This window comes from Zea mays, chromosome 9, assembly GCF_902167145.1.
Source record: "Zea mays cultivar B73 chromosome 9, Zm-B73-REFERENCE-NAM-5.0, whole genome shotgun sequence".
NCBI lineage: Eukaryota > Viridiplantae > Streptophyta > Magnoliopsida > Poales > Poaceae > Zea > Zea mays.
In genome coordinates this window covers 157432788-157447569 of record NC_050104.1, presented here as the reverse complement: position 1 = coordinate 157447569, position 14782 = coordinate 157432788, and the positions used below count along the sequence as shown (strand labels likewise).

The 14782-nt window shown below is 46.9% G+C and overlaps 2 protein-coding genes across 3 annotated transcripts; one reads left to right on the top strand and one right to left on the bottom strand.

Annotated features, from left to right (window-relative positions):
- Positions 1-3548: 3548 nt before the first annotated feature.
- On the bottom strand, positions 3549-4115 carry LOC103639532 (uncharacterized). Its single transcript, XM_008662272.2, has one exon. The coding sequence runs from the start codon at positions 3979-3981 to the stop codon at positions 3607-3609; it is 375 nt and encodes a 124-aa protein (XP_008660494.1). The 5' UTR covers positions 3982-4115; the 3' UTR covers positions 3549-3606.
- Positions 4116-8368: 4253 nt separating this feature from the next.
- LOC100272794 (putative RING zinc finger domain superfamily protein) lies at positions 8369-13877 on the top strand. 2 transcript variants are annotated; one of them, XM_020543542.3, is made up of 8 exons: positions 8369-8802; positions 9898-10059; positions 10437-10689; positions 11605-11642; positions 12119-12163; positions 12994-13121; positions 13346-13454; positions 13542-13877. In XM_020543542.3, exons 2-8 carry the CDS (start codon positions 9919-9921, stop codon positions 13593-13595), a joined length of 768 nt encoding a protein of 255 aa, XP_020399131.1. In that variant the 5' UTR covers positions 8369-8802; positions 9898-9918; the 3' UTR covers positions 13596-13877. The 2 variants fall into 2 exon arrangements, with proteins under 2 accessions (XP_020399131.1, NP_001140719.1); NM_001147247.1 differs by having other exon boundaries at positions 8577-8802; positions 10437-10671; positions 13542-13867.
- Positions 13878-14782: the final 905 nt, after the last annotated feature.

Below are 14782 nucleotides of genomic sequence, written 5' to 3'. Positions count from 1 at the left end.
TCTGAAGTTTGTCTTCGTAGCTCGGTCATACGTCCATACCCCTTCCTCCTAGGCACGTACCAATTCATCGATCAAAGGCTCCATGTACACGCCCATTTTATTCCCCAGGTGTTCAGGAATTATCAACGACACGAATATATTCTGCCTTTGAAAGCGCACACTAGGGGGAGATTGATTGGGATAACAAATACGGGCCAACATGTGTACGGGGCAGCGCTCATTCCATAGGGATTGAACCCATCTGTGGCCAACGCAACACGTACATTACGAGCCTCTTCGGCTTTCTCATGGTGAATGGCATCAAAGTGTTTCCATGCTTCACCATCGGATGCGTGCACCATCTTGTCAGGATTGTATCGTTTTCCATTTTTGTGTCATTTCATCTGTTTCGTGGATTCCTCTGTCATGTACAGACGCTGGATCCTAGGTATGAACGGAAGGTGTCATAGGATTGTCAAGGGGATGTCGAGCTGCCTCTTCTGTCCATCACCAGAGTCTACCTCCATGAACCTAGACGATTTACACTTGGGACAGTACTTTGCCTCTGCGTATTCTTTCCTAAATAGCACACAGCCCTTCGGACAAGAATGAATCTGCTCATACGTCATCTTGAGTGCACGAAGGAGTTTCTGTGCCTCGTACATGCTCTTTGGCAGAACGTGATCATCCGGAAGCAGGCTCCCAATAACCATCAACAAGCCATCGAATGCGTCTCTACCCATGTTGTACTGCGACTTGAACGCCATTACACGTCCAATGGCATCCAGTTGAGAAACCTTTGTCTGGCCGTGAAGGGGCTTCTGTGCCGCGTCGAACATGTCGTAGAACGCCTTTGCAGTCGGCTCTGGCTCGTCATCTATACATCCTCCCGTGTACTGTGCCTCCTGATAGTCGTTCAACATATCCGCTACCCCCGCATCGGCATCATAATCCTTGACACGTTGTCTAAGCACCTCCTCTCTCGTACGATGCGCTTCACCATGAAATATCCACCGAGTATAGCCCGACGTAAATCTATTCTTCCAAATATGTTCTACCATGGCCTTCTTTGGTTTTCTTTTCTGGTTGACACATTTGCTGCACGGGCATGGCACTAGACTCGCTCCTTTAGCAGCTTCGCCATATGCCCGTTCCACGAAATCATCGGTCTTTCTAATCCATTCAGTGGTGACATCGTTCCTTCCTCTACGACCCGTGTACATCCACTCACGGTCCTCCATCCTTTAACAGAAGCCTAGCAACAGAAAATTTTGGCAGCACCTCCCCTGCACGGGGAGGTTTCGAAATCCTGCAAATAAAAGTATCAGCACGATGGCTGACATCCACGCATAATTCAACGACACAATGGCCGGCAATCACATATAACCATAGCGACATGCAAACTACATTTAATTCCTATAGACCAATCATACACATATATTAGAAATGTAATTTCCTATAGACCAATCACATGCAAACTACGTTTAATCACATATAATCAATCACATTTAATTTCCTATATACCAACCATATGTATATATTACAAATGTATACCTTAGCCGGGAAGGATGGCGGAGATGGCGGGGTGTCCGGAGATGGCCGGAGCGACGGTGGTTGACGGAGATGGCACGATGGGGAGGATCCCCGATGAATTGTCGTGCGTAGGGGTGGCGGCTTGCGCGGGCGGGGGCGGTGGGGTGCCGGGTTACTTTGCCGGTGGCGCGCGCGGGGGATGGGGCGTGTAGGGGTGGCGGCGCGCGGGTTGCGGCGGCGACGCTCCGGGGTGCCAGGGTGCGGGCGGCGGCGGTGCTCCGGGGTGGCAGGGCGCGGGGCCGGGGGCGCTCGCGGGCGGCGCGACGAGCGGGGGCGGCGCGGTTCAGTGTGAGAGAGAGTGAGTGGAGAAGGAGGAGTCTCTGGTACGTTTTTTTCACTTATTTGCCGAGTGCCCGCGATGTGGCACTCGTCAAAGATTTTTTAAAAATTAAAATATTTACTTTGCCGAGTGCCAACAGACATGCACTCGGCAAAGTCTTTATTTAGGGTTTTTTAGAAAACCTATGCCGAGTGTCACACAGCTGACACTCGGCAAAGCCTTGTTTACCGAGTGTCTTATTTTGACACTCGGCAAAGCATATTTCATTTTTTTATTTTTCCAACCAAACTTTTTGTGACATGTTCCTACACTATGTAGACGTACATGTACCATTTTGAGACAATTATAACAGTGTTTTCAATAGCTAGTAGATTTAGTTCGTTTATTTGAATTTCTTCGGAAAATTCAGATTTGAACTGCATGTCACTCGAAACTTGAAAAATCGTGCATGCAAAAATGATATCCATGCTACTTAGCACAAGTTACGACCGATTTCAGGAGCAGACCGGAAACTTCGAGCAACATGCTCACTAAACATGGCCGTGAACTTGCCATCCACATATTTAAAAATTGTATAAAATACAAAGTCAGAAAATCATGAAACCTGTCCACTTGTCATGATATCATATATAGATGCTGTGATAAAAATTCGAGAAAGTTGAGACGTACTATGTGTAGAAACCTAAGAGAACTACACATGAAATCATAGAGTTTCAATGTGGATCTCTTAGGTTTCTACACATAGTGCGTCACAACTTTCTCGAAACTTTTTCAAATTTTTATCACAGCCTCTACATATGATATCATGACACGTGGACATGTTTCATGATTTTTTGACTTTGTTTGTGTTTTATACAATTTTTAAACAACTGGATGGCAAGTTCACGACCATGTTGAGTGAGCATGTTGCTCGAAGTTTCCGGTCCGCTCCTGAAATCGGTCGTAACTTGTGCTAAGTAGCATGGATATCATTTTTGCATGCACGGTTTTCCAAGTTTCGAGTGACCTGCAGTTCAAATCTGAATTTTCCGAAGAAATTCAAATAAACGAACTAAATCTACTAGCTATTGAAAACACTGTTATAATTGTCCCAAAATGGTACATGTAGGTCTACATAGTGTAAGAACATACCACAAAAAGTTTGGTGGCCAAAATAAAAAAAATTAAAATATGCTTTGTCGAGTGTCTACTGAAGACACTCGGTAAAGACATTCTTTGCCGAGTGTCGGACTGCGACCCTCGACAAAGTCTGACGGACGTCAGCTGTAGACGGCCACTAACAGCCCTTTGCTGAGCGCCTTATTTGTCGAGTGTTTGCCACTCGTCAAAGCAGTCTTTGCCGAGTGCTTCGATGTGCCGAGTGTCCTGCACTCGGTAAACAAGCTCTTTACCGAGCGCAGGACTTTCTGCTTTGCCGAGTGCCCGATAAAAAGCACTCGGCAAAGCCGCCGGCACTCGGCAAAGGACCAGATTCCGATAGTGAAGGGATATTTGGTTCTATATATTAATTTTTATCATTTTATTTTATTTTATTTTAGTCTCTAAATTACTAATTACTAAATACGGAAAATTTAAATATATGTTTCTGTATTTTATAATTTAAGGACTAAAATAAAATAAAATGGAGAAACTAATGTTATTCTGTAGAAACCAAACACCCTCTAAGTAATAACGGTAAAACTCATTAAAGCTTTATTATGCTCTTATGAAAACGCTATCTGCTTGTAGCAGGCAGAAGAATGACGATGAGCTAGCTATGCCGCCTGCGTGTATAGCGCGAAGCTGCGCAGCACCCATGTGGTGGCGCGCGAGCCGGGCTTGCCTCGCACGACACACTGGTACATCGCTGTGCTCCCGGTGTCCGTGTTGTTCACGGCCAGCACGAGCCGGTAGTCGGTGACGCCGTTGCCTACAGGCTGGGTCTCGCCTCGCACCACGGTCACCAGCTGCAGGGGACGGTGCCTGCGGGGGGCGGCGTTGCTGTAGACGATCACGGTGAAGTTGCCCACCTGCTTGACCAGCAGAGTCCCCGGCGGGTTGGCGATCGGCGTCCAGACCGCGTCGGCCCCGTCGGGGAACGCGGTGACGGCGACGAGCGCGGCCATGAGCAGTGGGAGCAGCGACCTCATGCCTATATAGCTAGCTGGTTGGTGTTGTGTAGCCTAGCTAGCTGCTACTCGGGTGCCGCCTTGCAGCCCCGCTTGGTTGCTGCTCTGACTGTGTGTATGCTTTCTCGCTCGTCTCGTGCCAGTGAGCTACTACGTGCTTGGCCGACGTTGCCATGCACGGCGAGGAACGCAGTGGTCTTTATAGGCAGGTAAAGCGCAAAGCGACGACGTACGCGTCCATCTGAAGTGAGGGCCGACGCCGACGCGCGCGGCCTACAGGGAAAAGGCAGGGTTGGTGTCTTCCATGAAGATCATATGTGATCTAATGTTTCCATGTTCGTTATGGTTGAAGCAGTACGAACCCGGGAACCCTGCTTTTCAGGTGGTCGGGCGAAGTATCCTACCCATTATCCTCGGAGGTCGGGTGAGGCGGAACTCTGAGGCAGAGTCGTCCGACCTAAACTGGTTAGCTCCCGAGTGGTCAGAGGTCAGGTGATGCATAAATCTGAGTTAAATATGTTCGAGCCTCGGTCCCTTCATAGTCGAGGTCGGCAAGGCTAAGATGCTTCGCATCCCTGACCTCGCCCCATGGTTGGGGGTTGAGCGAGATGGAGCCTTGGTCGGGCGAACTCAAACAACAAGAGATTTGTTTATCTCTTAATCCCATGTCATGTCATACCCGTGATATTTGCCCTCGACAAGTATGATCATGTATCTTAAATATGGTCATGCACTTCTCTACACAACCTTTGATTGGTGAAATAAAATTGTCTACAAGTTATACATTTGTCTTATCCATTATATTTCATCTCCTTCAATAATGGTGCTACACAGTCATCAACCTCTATATATCCGCTTGTAATCAACACTAGTTATGGCTTCACACCTTGTAGTTGATATAATCTACTCCATGTCATCATACAGTCATATTGGTTCGTATATCGCAACTTTTTTTTGCTCTTTACCATTGCACCTGGTCCATCAACACAAAATCCTTGCTCTAGTATCACCACCACATGGTCTATCGCTCCCATGCCTCTTGACTTGGCCTTCACACTAGCAATCTAGCCTATCATAGCGAAGCCACATCTTCTCCACCTAACCATATGACACTATATGTCATGTCATGATCTCATTCATCACACTAGTTGAGCATAGCAACATAATAAAGCCACATCATCATCATCATCATTATCATCATCATAGCTCATATTACTCATACTAATGTCACAGTTCTGAGTTCCGCCTCTAAAACACGAAACTCGTGCGTCGTGCGTCACACGCAGATCTAATTTTCTCCTTCATATCTTGTATAATAATCAAATAAGATAAGTCTTGTCTCTTACATGCGCAAGCAACAATGCAACCACCACGAGCCCTTCCTCCTCGAGGCCATCGACTCGCCAACCCCCACTGTCGTGTCCGACTCGCGGTGACGACTTTATCTTCTCCATCGACAAGCGTCTCGAACCACTGTCTCGACTCTCCGCTGGCATGCGTCTCTAGATGTAGTTGAATAGTTGAGAGAGAGGAGGACGAGACGCTCTGAATCCTGAGTTTAATTAGTTTTCTACTAGTTGTTGACAAAGAATTTGTGAATGCAATTACTGTGCACTATTATTTCATCGACTTTTTATGTACGGTTGCACCGCACGGTCCTTATGCTCTGGAATGTATATTTCGGTTCAGTTTCTCTGAAACCAAATTCTCTGAAGAACCGAATCGGACCGAAACGAGAAACCGGAACTCCCATGCCTACGCTACCCCACGCCCGTCGCTGGTTCGCCGTTGGGAATACTTCGCTCCTTGTGATATGCACGCTGACTGCCTTGCCGATGGCGCTGTGTGGCAGTGCCAGCCTCGTCGTCCCGTCCCCCGAGCCCGAGCGAGCTAGCGCGCCGAGTGGCCACCTGGCAGAAAAAGATTCATGCGTGGCCGTGGCGCCGGACGTGCAAGTACCTTCCAGAACTAGAAGCAGCACTGCAGCAAAACCAGCAGGCCCAGCAGGAGCGCAGAGAAAGACGGCACGGCCGGCCCTTGTCGTCTGATCAAATCCCTCCCAACGCCGACGCCCCATCCCTGCCGGCTCCCGCTCCTCCGGTGCCAGCTGGAGCCGTTCCATAGACCAGCATCAGCAAAGCCGACACCGACAGGCCGGCGACACTCCTTTTTTGCATGATCTGCAAGACTGCATCTCAGAGATCTGACGCTTTACGCGGCAGAAGAAAATATGTGGACTCCAAATACGGCAGGATCTGAGTGAATTCCAAAGCCCACCCGCGGCGCCTATAGACCGAGTGTACGTGGCACGGGTCCTCCCTGGCTCCGTCGTCTTCTCCCGAGTCCCGTCCCGTCCCGACTCCCATCCCGATCCCGTGCCGCGTGCCTTCTTCTTTTCAGCGCAAAAGCGGGAAAAAGCCCTGAGGGGACAAAAGCGACGGAGAAACAGTGCTGGACCGCAGGGCCCGCCGTGCCATCCTGGGCCCGCGTGTCATGCTCCCGTCCCCTCCACTCTCCGCCCGTGGCCCATCCGCGGGGCGGGGCCACTCCAGGCCTTTGCCGTGGCCGTGGGGAAAGAGGAACTCCCAACCCAAGCGTCCCGCTCCCGCCTGCGAGGAGGGACCCAGCCAGCGCCGCTGCGCCGGGGCCCGGGCCTCCTCCGCACCCTTGCGTACACCACAAGCGTACTTCTGGCACCAGTGAGAGTTCGGCACGCAGTCACCGACGTGCGGGCCAGGAGTCCTGTTGACCCACAGACAGAGAGACCGGGTCTGTGGAGGAAGAGATGAACTCCCCGCTGTTGCCTGTTGGTGCGGAGTCACCACCCTTTTCCGCTTTTTATCCGAATCTAAAACGCTTGCCGGTTAAACAACCGGATAAAAACGGCAGCGACCAGTACAAGTTGGTTATTTAAACCCCCCGTTGCTTTTAATCTCAGGGGACGGAGATCCTCCAACCAGGATGTGCCACGCGGCGGCACCACGCGCGACTGGACGTCACGGTCGGTCGGTCGGTCGATCCGGACCTGTCGGGAGGAAGAGTGTGGAGTGGCGCCGCGGGAACAGGAAAGGCGTTCCTCGACCGGTTCGACAACGAGCAACTCATCGTTCCGGCACACCACTTGTAAACGCTGGATGAGAGAGAGAGAGAGAGAGAGAGAGAGAGAGCAAGCACACTTGACTCCAGTCCATCTGCAGTGGCAGTGCTAACTTGCATGCGCCTCCAAGTATCTACGCTTGTCGTTGCTTGCAAGCAAGCAAGCTACTGCTACTCCCAGAAACGCCTGCGATTCCCCCCTGCTTGCCGTTTCGCGCGAAACAAACACAAAACCGCTGGCATCCTATCAATCCCAATCCACGGACTTGCCTGCACAGCGGAAGTGGTTCGACTTCGACCGCACTGCTGTGCTGCCGCGCAGCACTGCAGCTGCCACAGGCCAATCTGTCCCACAAATCTCCGTAGCACGCTTCTGCCCTTCACGGCCAGTGTACAATCTGCCAGTGGCCGGCCGGTGTTGTCATGCCAATAAATCCGTGATTTGATTTGGCAGTGATAAGTACTCCCTCCGTTTCTTTTTATTTATCGCTGGATAGTGTAATTTTGCACTATCCAGCGACAAATAAAAAGAAACGGAGGGAGTACTACCATGCTCGCGGACAAGTGACGCGCCACTGTGCTACTGTCTGGTTTGGTTTTCCTTGCTCCCGTTGCGTTACGGACCTACTCCTAATCAAGGTTGTTCCCGTAATACAATCAATTTGTTCGATTGACTATTTGGTGCCATTGCATGTGGGAGGATTCTTTTTTTTCTTTTAATTTCTGCACGGTTAACAAGCCAGCCACAGCCACTCCATGCATGCAGCACAGGCCCGAGCATTCCATATTGAACGTGCCTGCCACCTTGCATCGGGTCTTTACAGACAACCGAGAAACATAACGAACACGCCATCGCCCTGAATCGATTAGCTAATATATCCGTGCAATATACGAAAATGGCGCATTTATGGGCAAGTTAGCATGCAAATTCGCATGTCCTAGTAATGTATGTTTAATGACAGTTGGAGTTTTTTTTACTGCTAACTGCAAGTCATATGTTATTTTTTGCTACAATCCTGAAAATCTTATGTCCGTTTTTTTACTTGTCACGTTTTAGTTCAAAAATAAACTAGCTTATCTGACGATAAATATTTGAGAACGGATAGTTAGTATAATTTATTTATTCATTTGCATATTTGTTGTTGGAAAAATAAAGATGGATGAACCAGAAAACTTTTGGTCAGCAGAACTTAGACAGAATCAGCAAACAGATAAAGAAACGGCAAATAATGCTGTCATACTAGCAGTTATATAATTTATTTTTTCATATTTATTTATTTATTTATTTATTGTCATACTAGCAGTACTATAAAATACGTAGGAAAAAAAAACACTTCTAATCTCTTATGATTCATGAACCTGTCCCCACTACTATGGCACTATCCTGGCCGCCATGCCCACTCCTGGTATCCTATGATATCAACCGCATCCTCTATTCCAGTTCTTCTCCACCTCGTCCTCGTGCCTTCTCGCCCGCCCCCCCAAAATTCACCCGGCCACCCTCTACCACCACGTCGGCGCGGGTAGCAAGCAGTTGGTCTCATCGTCCTCGCACCTGACAACGTCGCGGTTCGCGCTCTCGCCTCGTGCCGCGCGCCCATTCCTCGCCCTCGTCTCCTGCGAGTTCCCACGCCCCCCGGTGCCGCCACCCCGGAGCCAGTCCTCGCCGCATTGTTCCCCTCCTCCTGGTGATCCCGCACCGCGCTGTGTCCGCTCCATCTTCCTCCGCCGCCACGCTCATCGCCGGTGAGGACTACCCTCTTCCCCTCTCTCTCCCTCTCCCTCTCCCTGTGGTTCACTACCGGGTCGCCGGCGAGGGGCGAACGACGCCATGCCGGCGGATCCGTGGAGGGCTGGATCCACAAAAGCTGGATCCGTGGAGGGTTGGATCTCTTTGTAGGGATGGATCCGTGGAGGGCGTGCACGGCGCTCGTCGCCCAGCTCGAGGTCCACGTCCACCACCGCGCTCGTCGGGCACGGGTTGCCCCGTTGCTGCGCGCGCACGACGGCAGCGGGGGAGGAGAGCACTCGTTGAGCATTGAGCTTGAGCCCCCCTGACATTCCAGTACAACACAGTCCAGTTTCTAAAGTGAGAGCTGAGATATTCATGTATGCCATTGCCACCTCCTCCTCGTCTTCGGCGTCTTCTTCTGCCTCCGGCCTCATCTGGACCGTCGACCTCTTCGTCTTCGTCAAGCCCTGGCAGATTCACCCGCTTGAGGCTGGCTGCCGGCCAAGTTGCTGGTCTTAGCTGGGGACGGCGTGGCAGCTCTCTGTAGGGGATGGCATGGCCGTCTTTGCTGCGGGCTCCTACATAGCCTTCTTGTGCGGTTGTGTGCCTCGATGTGCATCTGCTCCGTCACTTAATAGAAAAAGTTCATTTATCTGCCATACGTATTCATGTATGCCATATGAACCTGTGAACCTAGCAGAAACCTACTATACCTGAATTACTAGTGCCCTACTAATCTTCGATCGGTGCTAGCACATGTTTGCTGCTATGTGCGCTGTGCGTCTAGCAGCTGCTAGGCTTCATTACCAGAACTATCCAAACAGCATTAAGGGAATGGAAAACGTTAACCAGGTTTATCCAAACAACTTTTCATTCCGATCGTAACACTGTTATTTATTTACATTGCCGATTACCATTACAATCGCTCAACCAAACACCACCTATACTGTTTTGTGCTGCAGCTAACAACCTATTCCTGCTCTGGTTTCATCATAATGAAGTGTTATAGAGCAATGCCAGCACTTGATGCACATCGGGGGGTTTTCCCCCTGATTTCTACTTTCATGGGACGAAGGTTAACACAACTTTGATTTGTTGGTTTCTGTTAGGTTCATGTTTCATCTTAAGGAATGACCAGCAGTCGACAAATGGAACTGCACTACATAAACACTGGATTTCCATACACAATCACCGAGAGTTTCATGGATTTCTTTGAGGGTCTCACTTATGCTCATGCTGACTTTGCTCTCATGGATGGCTTTCAGGATCAGGTATGCAAAACATATCTGCCATGTTCCTCAAATAATCTTAGGCTATCCTCAGCAGGCCGTGTAAAATAGTGGATTTGCACTGTAGACTACACTGTTTGCAGAGTGAAGTTTTAAATTGGGGATGAGATAGAATAGCTGCTGGAGACTGCCTTATACGGCACCCGTCAATGCCAACTCATTAAGATCTTAACTGCAAACTTTTATTCTGTTACCATGTGTTTTGCCATACGTATGTAGCTACTTTTGGCATAGCACTGAACTCTCGGGAAGAATAAAGGCTAAATCCAGATGTCTGCAATTGACTGCCTCAGCTTTCAATTCCTTAATTCTTTATCATTATCTGCTTTGATTCACAATGATTTGCTACTAATGTGCAGGGTAATCCGTACTGGACAATGATGCATACAAACTCATACAAGTATGGATACTCTGGTTCTGGGAACTATTACAGTTATGCTCATGCCTATGACATTGACGATTACATGCATAGAACTGATGGTGGGCGCAGAACATGGGATAACACTACACCTGTAAACAATGTGGATTCTGCCAATGTTGTCCTGCAGGGTGGTGAAGCTCCCCGCACAACTGCAAATACTACTAGTGAGGATTGTAAGTTTGAAAACACAGGTCCTGAAAATTACATCGTTTTGGCAACTATCGCTAATCTCTGGTCAAGTTGCTAAGATTGTACTATGATACACTCTTTTGTTTTGTCGCTTTTGTTTTGTGCTGCTTGGACATCGGTTACTTTTGGGCTTTCTATAATCTATAAAAGCTTGGTATTACCTCTGTCAAAAAATGTACTGTGATACACTGAATTTGTCACTACCACTTTCCTATCAATGTGCTTTAGGCTTAGATAGTGAAGAACTTATTTTGTGGATCTCATATCCGATGATGAGCACAGAGTATGGAATAACACTACACATTCTCTCACCTGGGAATTAAACCTTACTCTCGTTAATCTGCTTCTGTTGGCCTTATATCAGTGGCCCTGTACTATTGAGCTGAACTTATATCTGTTGCAATCTAATACATATGTGAAGTTAGGGTTGTCACGAGTAATCTTTGCAATCAAGGTAGTTAACAAATATGCATAGTTGTATATCCATGCTACTCTAATCTTTCTGCCTATATGACAGCATTTTTCATTTCCATCAACTGCTCTTGTCTGATTAGGCTCCATTTGTTGTCTCTTTATTGATTTTTGGTTGCAAAATAGACAGCCTTGGATATTATACTGATAAGAGTGTAGAGGTCACAATTGTTTCAAGTTTCAACCATAGTTGTACATGTCAGAATCATCTGTTAATTTTGTTCTTGAATCTTGACAAGCTTAGAAAAATTCAAGGCATGCATAAAGCAAAACATCTTTGTGAGTTTGATTGTTCCATTAACATTCACTAACAAGTCATATTTATATTTAAATCTTTTTCCTTGAAGCCAGTCCAACTTTCAACTTCTTGGAATCATTTTTCGTTTTGTGCATATTATCTAGCAATAACTTACTACACCTTGTATTCTGATACTGTCTTTTTACAGGCATCCAACAGGTACACCAAAGTCCGGGTAGTCCTCAGGTAAATGAATATTTTGAGCATCGTTATCTTTGACCTAATAAGCCCTTTTTTCTGCTAGGAATGTGGTATTTCCCTCTACTGTAAGGATTCCTCTTCTCTTTTTTTTTTGTTATTTCGCTTCATTTCGTGTCTGTGATTTAACGTCAATTTGTATGTCCAGCACGCCTAAAAAAGGTTTTTATATTTTTTTTGGGTATAGATGCCATGAAGTTTTCTCTAGTAGCTAATAACTTGGTGTATGCAATATATATATATATATATATATATATATATATATATATATATATATATATATATATATATATATATATATATATATATATATATATATATATATATATATATATATATATATATATATATATATACACTGCAGTTTATTGTTCATATGTTATGTAAAGATCACATTTATGTTGTCTGCTGTGGATGCCGGTTCTTTCCAGTCGCTTCACTGAAAATCGTTATTATGTTTGTAGGTTGTTTGGCAAGACAACATTGACCCTGACAATATGACATATGAGGTTAGTGGCTTCCCTGCATCAATCTTTTTTCAATGATCTTGTGATGGTTATCTAAGGTAAACTAGACACTTTTATTATGTATTGTTGTATTTATTGCTTCTGCTTTAGACCAGTACCCTTAGCTACATAGGCAAGAGACTGCATAGATTACACCATGTGTTAGTGTGTTGGTCAAGGAGTGTAGTATTTATTTGGGTGCTTCCATAAGCAAGTTATAATCAAATGCTCCATGAAATGGAGACTATGGCTCCTCACTGCACTGCCAACTACTTCACTTTCTTTTTGCTTACTGTGGTTGCCTTTTGTCAATGTTACTTTAACGATTTCAAATCACATCATATATACCCCTTATCACTGTCAGTTATTTTCAGGTTCAGTGGGATCACCAGTTTATGAACTTGTTCATTTTGTATGAATTTTTTGCTTGACCCAAATAATTTCCTTTGCATACACATTATATGGGGCTTTCTCCTTTATAATTCAAATAAGAGTGGAGGGGAGTTATATGGATGTATGCGAACCAGTAGTTGCCAAATCTGTTTATTTATTGCTTAATGTTTAAGGTGAAAAAAACATTGTCACTTCTTACCTGAACAATCGTATATGTATCTTTTGGTTCGATTATATGAAAAACTCCTTGTCAGAATTACCTAAATGTGCTGTTTCTCTTTGTTCATGTAATGGAAATGTTGATATAACAGTATGGTGTCAATGGTTGAACTATATTTCTGCTAACCGTTCTTCTATTTCATTTTTTGTGTAAAGAATCAATTTCGTTCTCTCATTTTATTAATTTGAAAACTCCATTACTAACAAGGTTTCGTTGACAGGAACTCTTGGATTTGGGTGAGGCAGTTGGAACCCAGAGCCGTGGTCTCTCTCAAGAATGCATTTCATTGCTTCCCATCACTAAGTATAAGTGTGGATTCTTTTCAAGGAAGAAAACACGCCGTGAAAGGTCAGATTATATTCTTTTTGACAGATGTCTTTATGTTAATTGTTTTGCCTCAAATACGCTAGAGAACACCATGAAAACATACTTCTTTCTGTTAATCATGCCGTATCAATATATGTTTGATGTGACATTATGATCTTTGCTTACCATAGCGGATCAGCTTATGCAATTGTACGGCTTCTTGAATCGACATGAAGTTAACAGCAGGACTTTCCTTTGGGTTACAGGTGTGTGATTTGCCAAATGGAGTACAGGAGAGGAAATTTGCAGATTACGCTTCCATGCAAGCATGTATACCATGCCAGCTGCGTGACAAGATGGCTTAGCATAAACAAGGTCAGCAACCAAATATTGGCGGGACGCCTGCTTTTAATTTCTTTCCTGTGCTTGTTTCGCTTAAGGAAACTACATTCCTTTTCGCAGGTATGCCCTGTTTGCTTTGCTGAAGTTCCTGGCGAGGATTCTCTGAGGCAATGATTCATCAGTTGTGATGCCACTATGAAGTTGCTGCTCTGGGTACTGCGCCCCCAATGGACGCATGATTTCTGCTTTGAAGGCAGCTTGTTGTCCCCACTTTAGAATTGTGTATTAGCGCCATATTACCAAATAGGTTATTACTTATCAGATGTATTTAGGTAGTGTTTGGTTTCAGAATATGGTAGGATGGAGTCACTTTGCTCCTAATTTATTGTTGTTTGAATTGATTTCATGTAGGACATAGTAACTCTAAAAATGGAAAAACTATGCTTAAATACTGAAGCATCTGACTCCCCAAAATCTTTTGGACGGAGACACTCCCTAGTATGGAGCCGTTCCATCCGAACTGGTTTGGGAACTAAATACTACCTGTTGACGCCTTTTTGGAGGCGCCAATTACTCAAGAGAACCAGCGGCGGTGCTCTCTGGTCAGGCGCGGACGGTCCGCGGCACAGGGCCGGACGGTCCGCGACCTGGCGCGAGGCGGCGGTGCTCTCTGGTCAGGCGCGGACGGTCCGCGGCACGGGGCCGGACGGTCCGCGACCTGGTGCAGGAGCTCGGGTTCCCTGCCTGACGGCCGGACGGTCCGCGCCCTAGGGCCGGACGGTCCGCGCGTGCGCAGGGGCGGCGGAAATCGCCGGCGGCGGCCTGGATCTCGCTCCCGGGAGGGACCCCGTCGAGGAGGAGAGATCCTAGGGGTTGTCTAGGCTCGGGTAGACCGACCTAGACTCCTCTAATTGACGTAGAGTCGAGTAGAGGCGGAGAATTTGGGGATTGGAAGGCTAAACTAGGGCTAAACTAGAACTACTCCTAAGATAAAATGCGAATAAAAGTTGTATTGATTCGATTGTTGATGATTACAAATCGGCCATAGACCTCTCTATTTATAGAGGAGGGGGGCTGGACCCTTTACACAACTGATTCCGAGCTAATCCCGCGAATATAGCTAACAACCGTAGCACAAAACTCGGAACCCTAATCTGTTCTGCGCACGCGCGGACCGTCCGGCCCACAGGCGCGGACCGTCCGGACCGCGGACCGTCCGGCCTCAGGGCCGGACAGTCCGCCGCTCAATTCTGGTTCGAACATATGCCCCCCTGCCTTTTGGTGGAGCTGGGCGAACCAAAAGCAACTAACTCGATGTGATTACATCGGTTTTCTTAGGCATCTTGCCACATACTAGGATG

Bases quoted from the DNA above. Each gene is read 5' to 3' on its own strand.
- LOC103639532 (XM_008662272.2), bottom strand. From the start codon at position 3,981: ATGAGGTCGCTGCTCCCACTGCTCATGGCCGCGCTCGTCGCCGTCACC.
- LOC100272794 (XM_020543542.3), top strand. From the start codon at position 9,919: ATGACCAGCAGTCGACAAATGGAACTGCACTACATAAACACTGGATTT. The intron at 13,122-13,345 runs GTCAGATTATAT...TTTGGGTTACAG, and splicing joins AAGAAAACACGCCGTGAAAG to GTGTGTGATTTGCCAAATGG. The intron at 13,455-13,541 runs GTCAGCAACCAA...TCCTTTTCGCAG, and splicing joins GATGGCTTAGCATAAACAAG to GTATGCCCTGTTTGCTTTGC.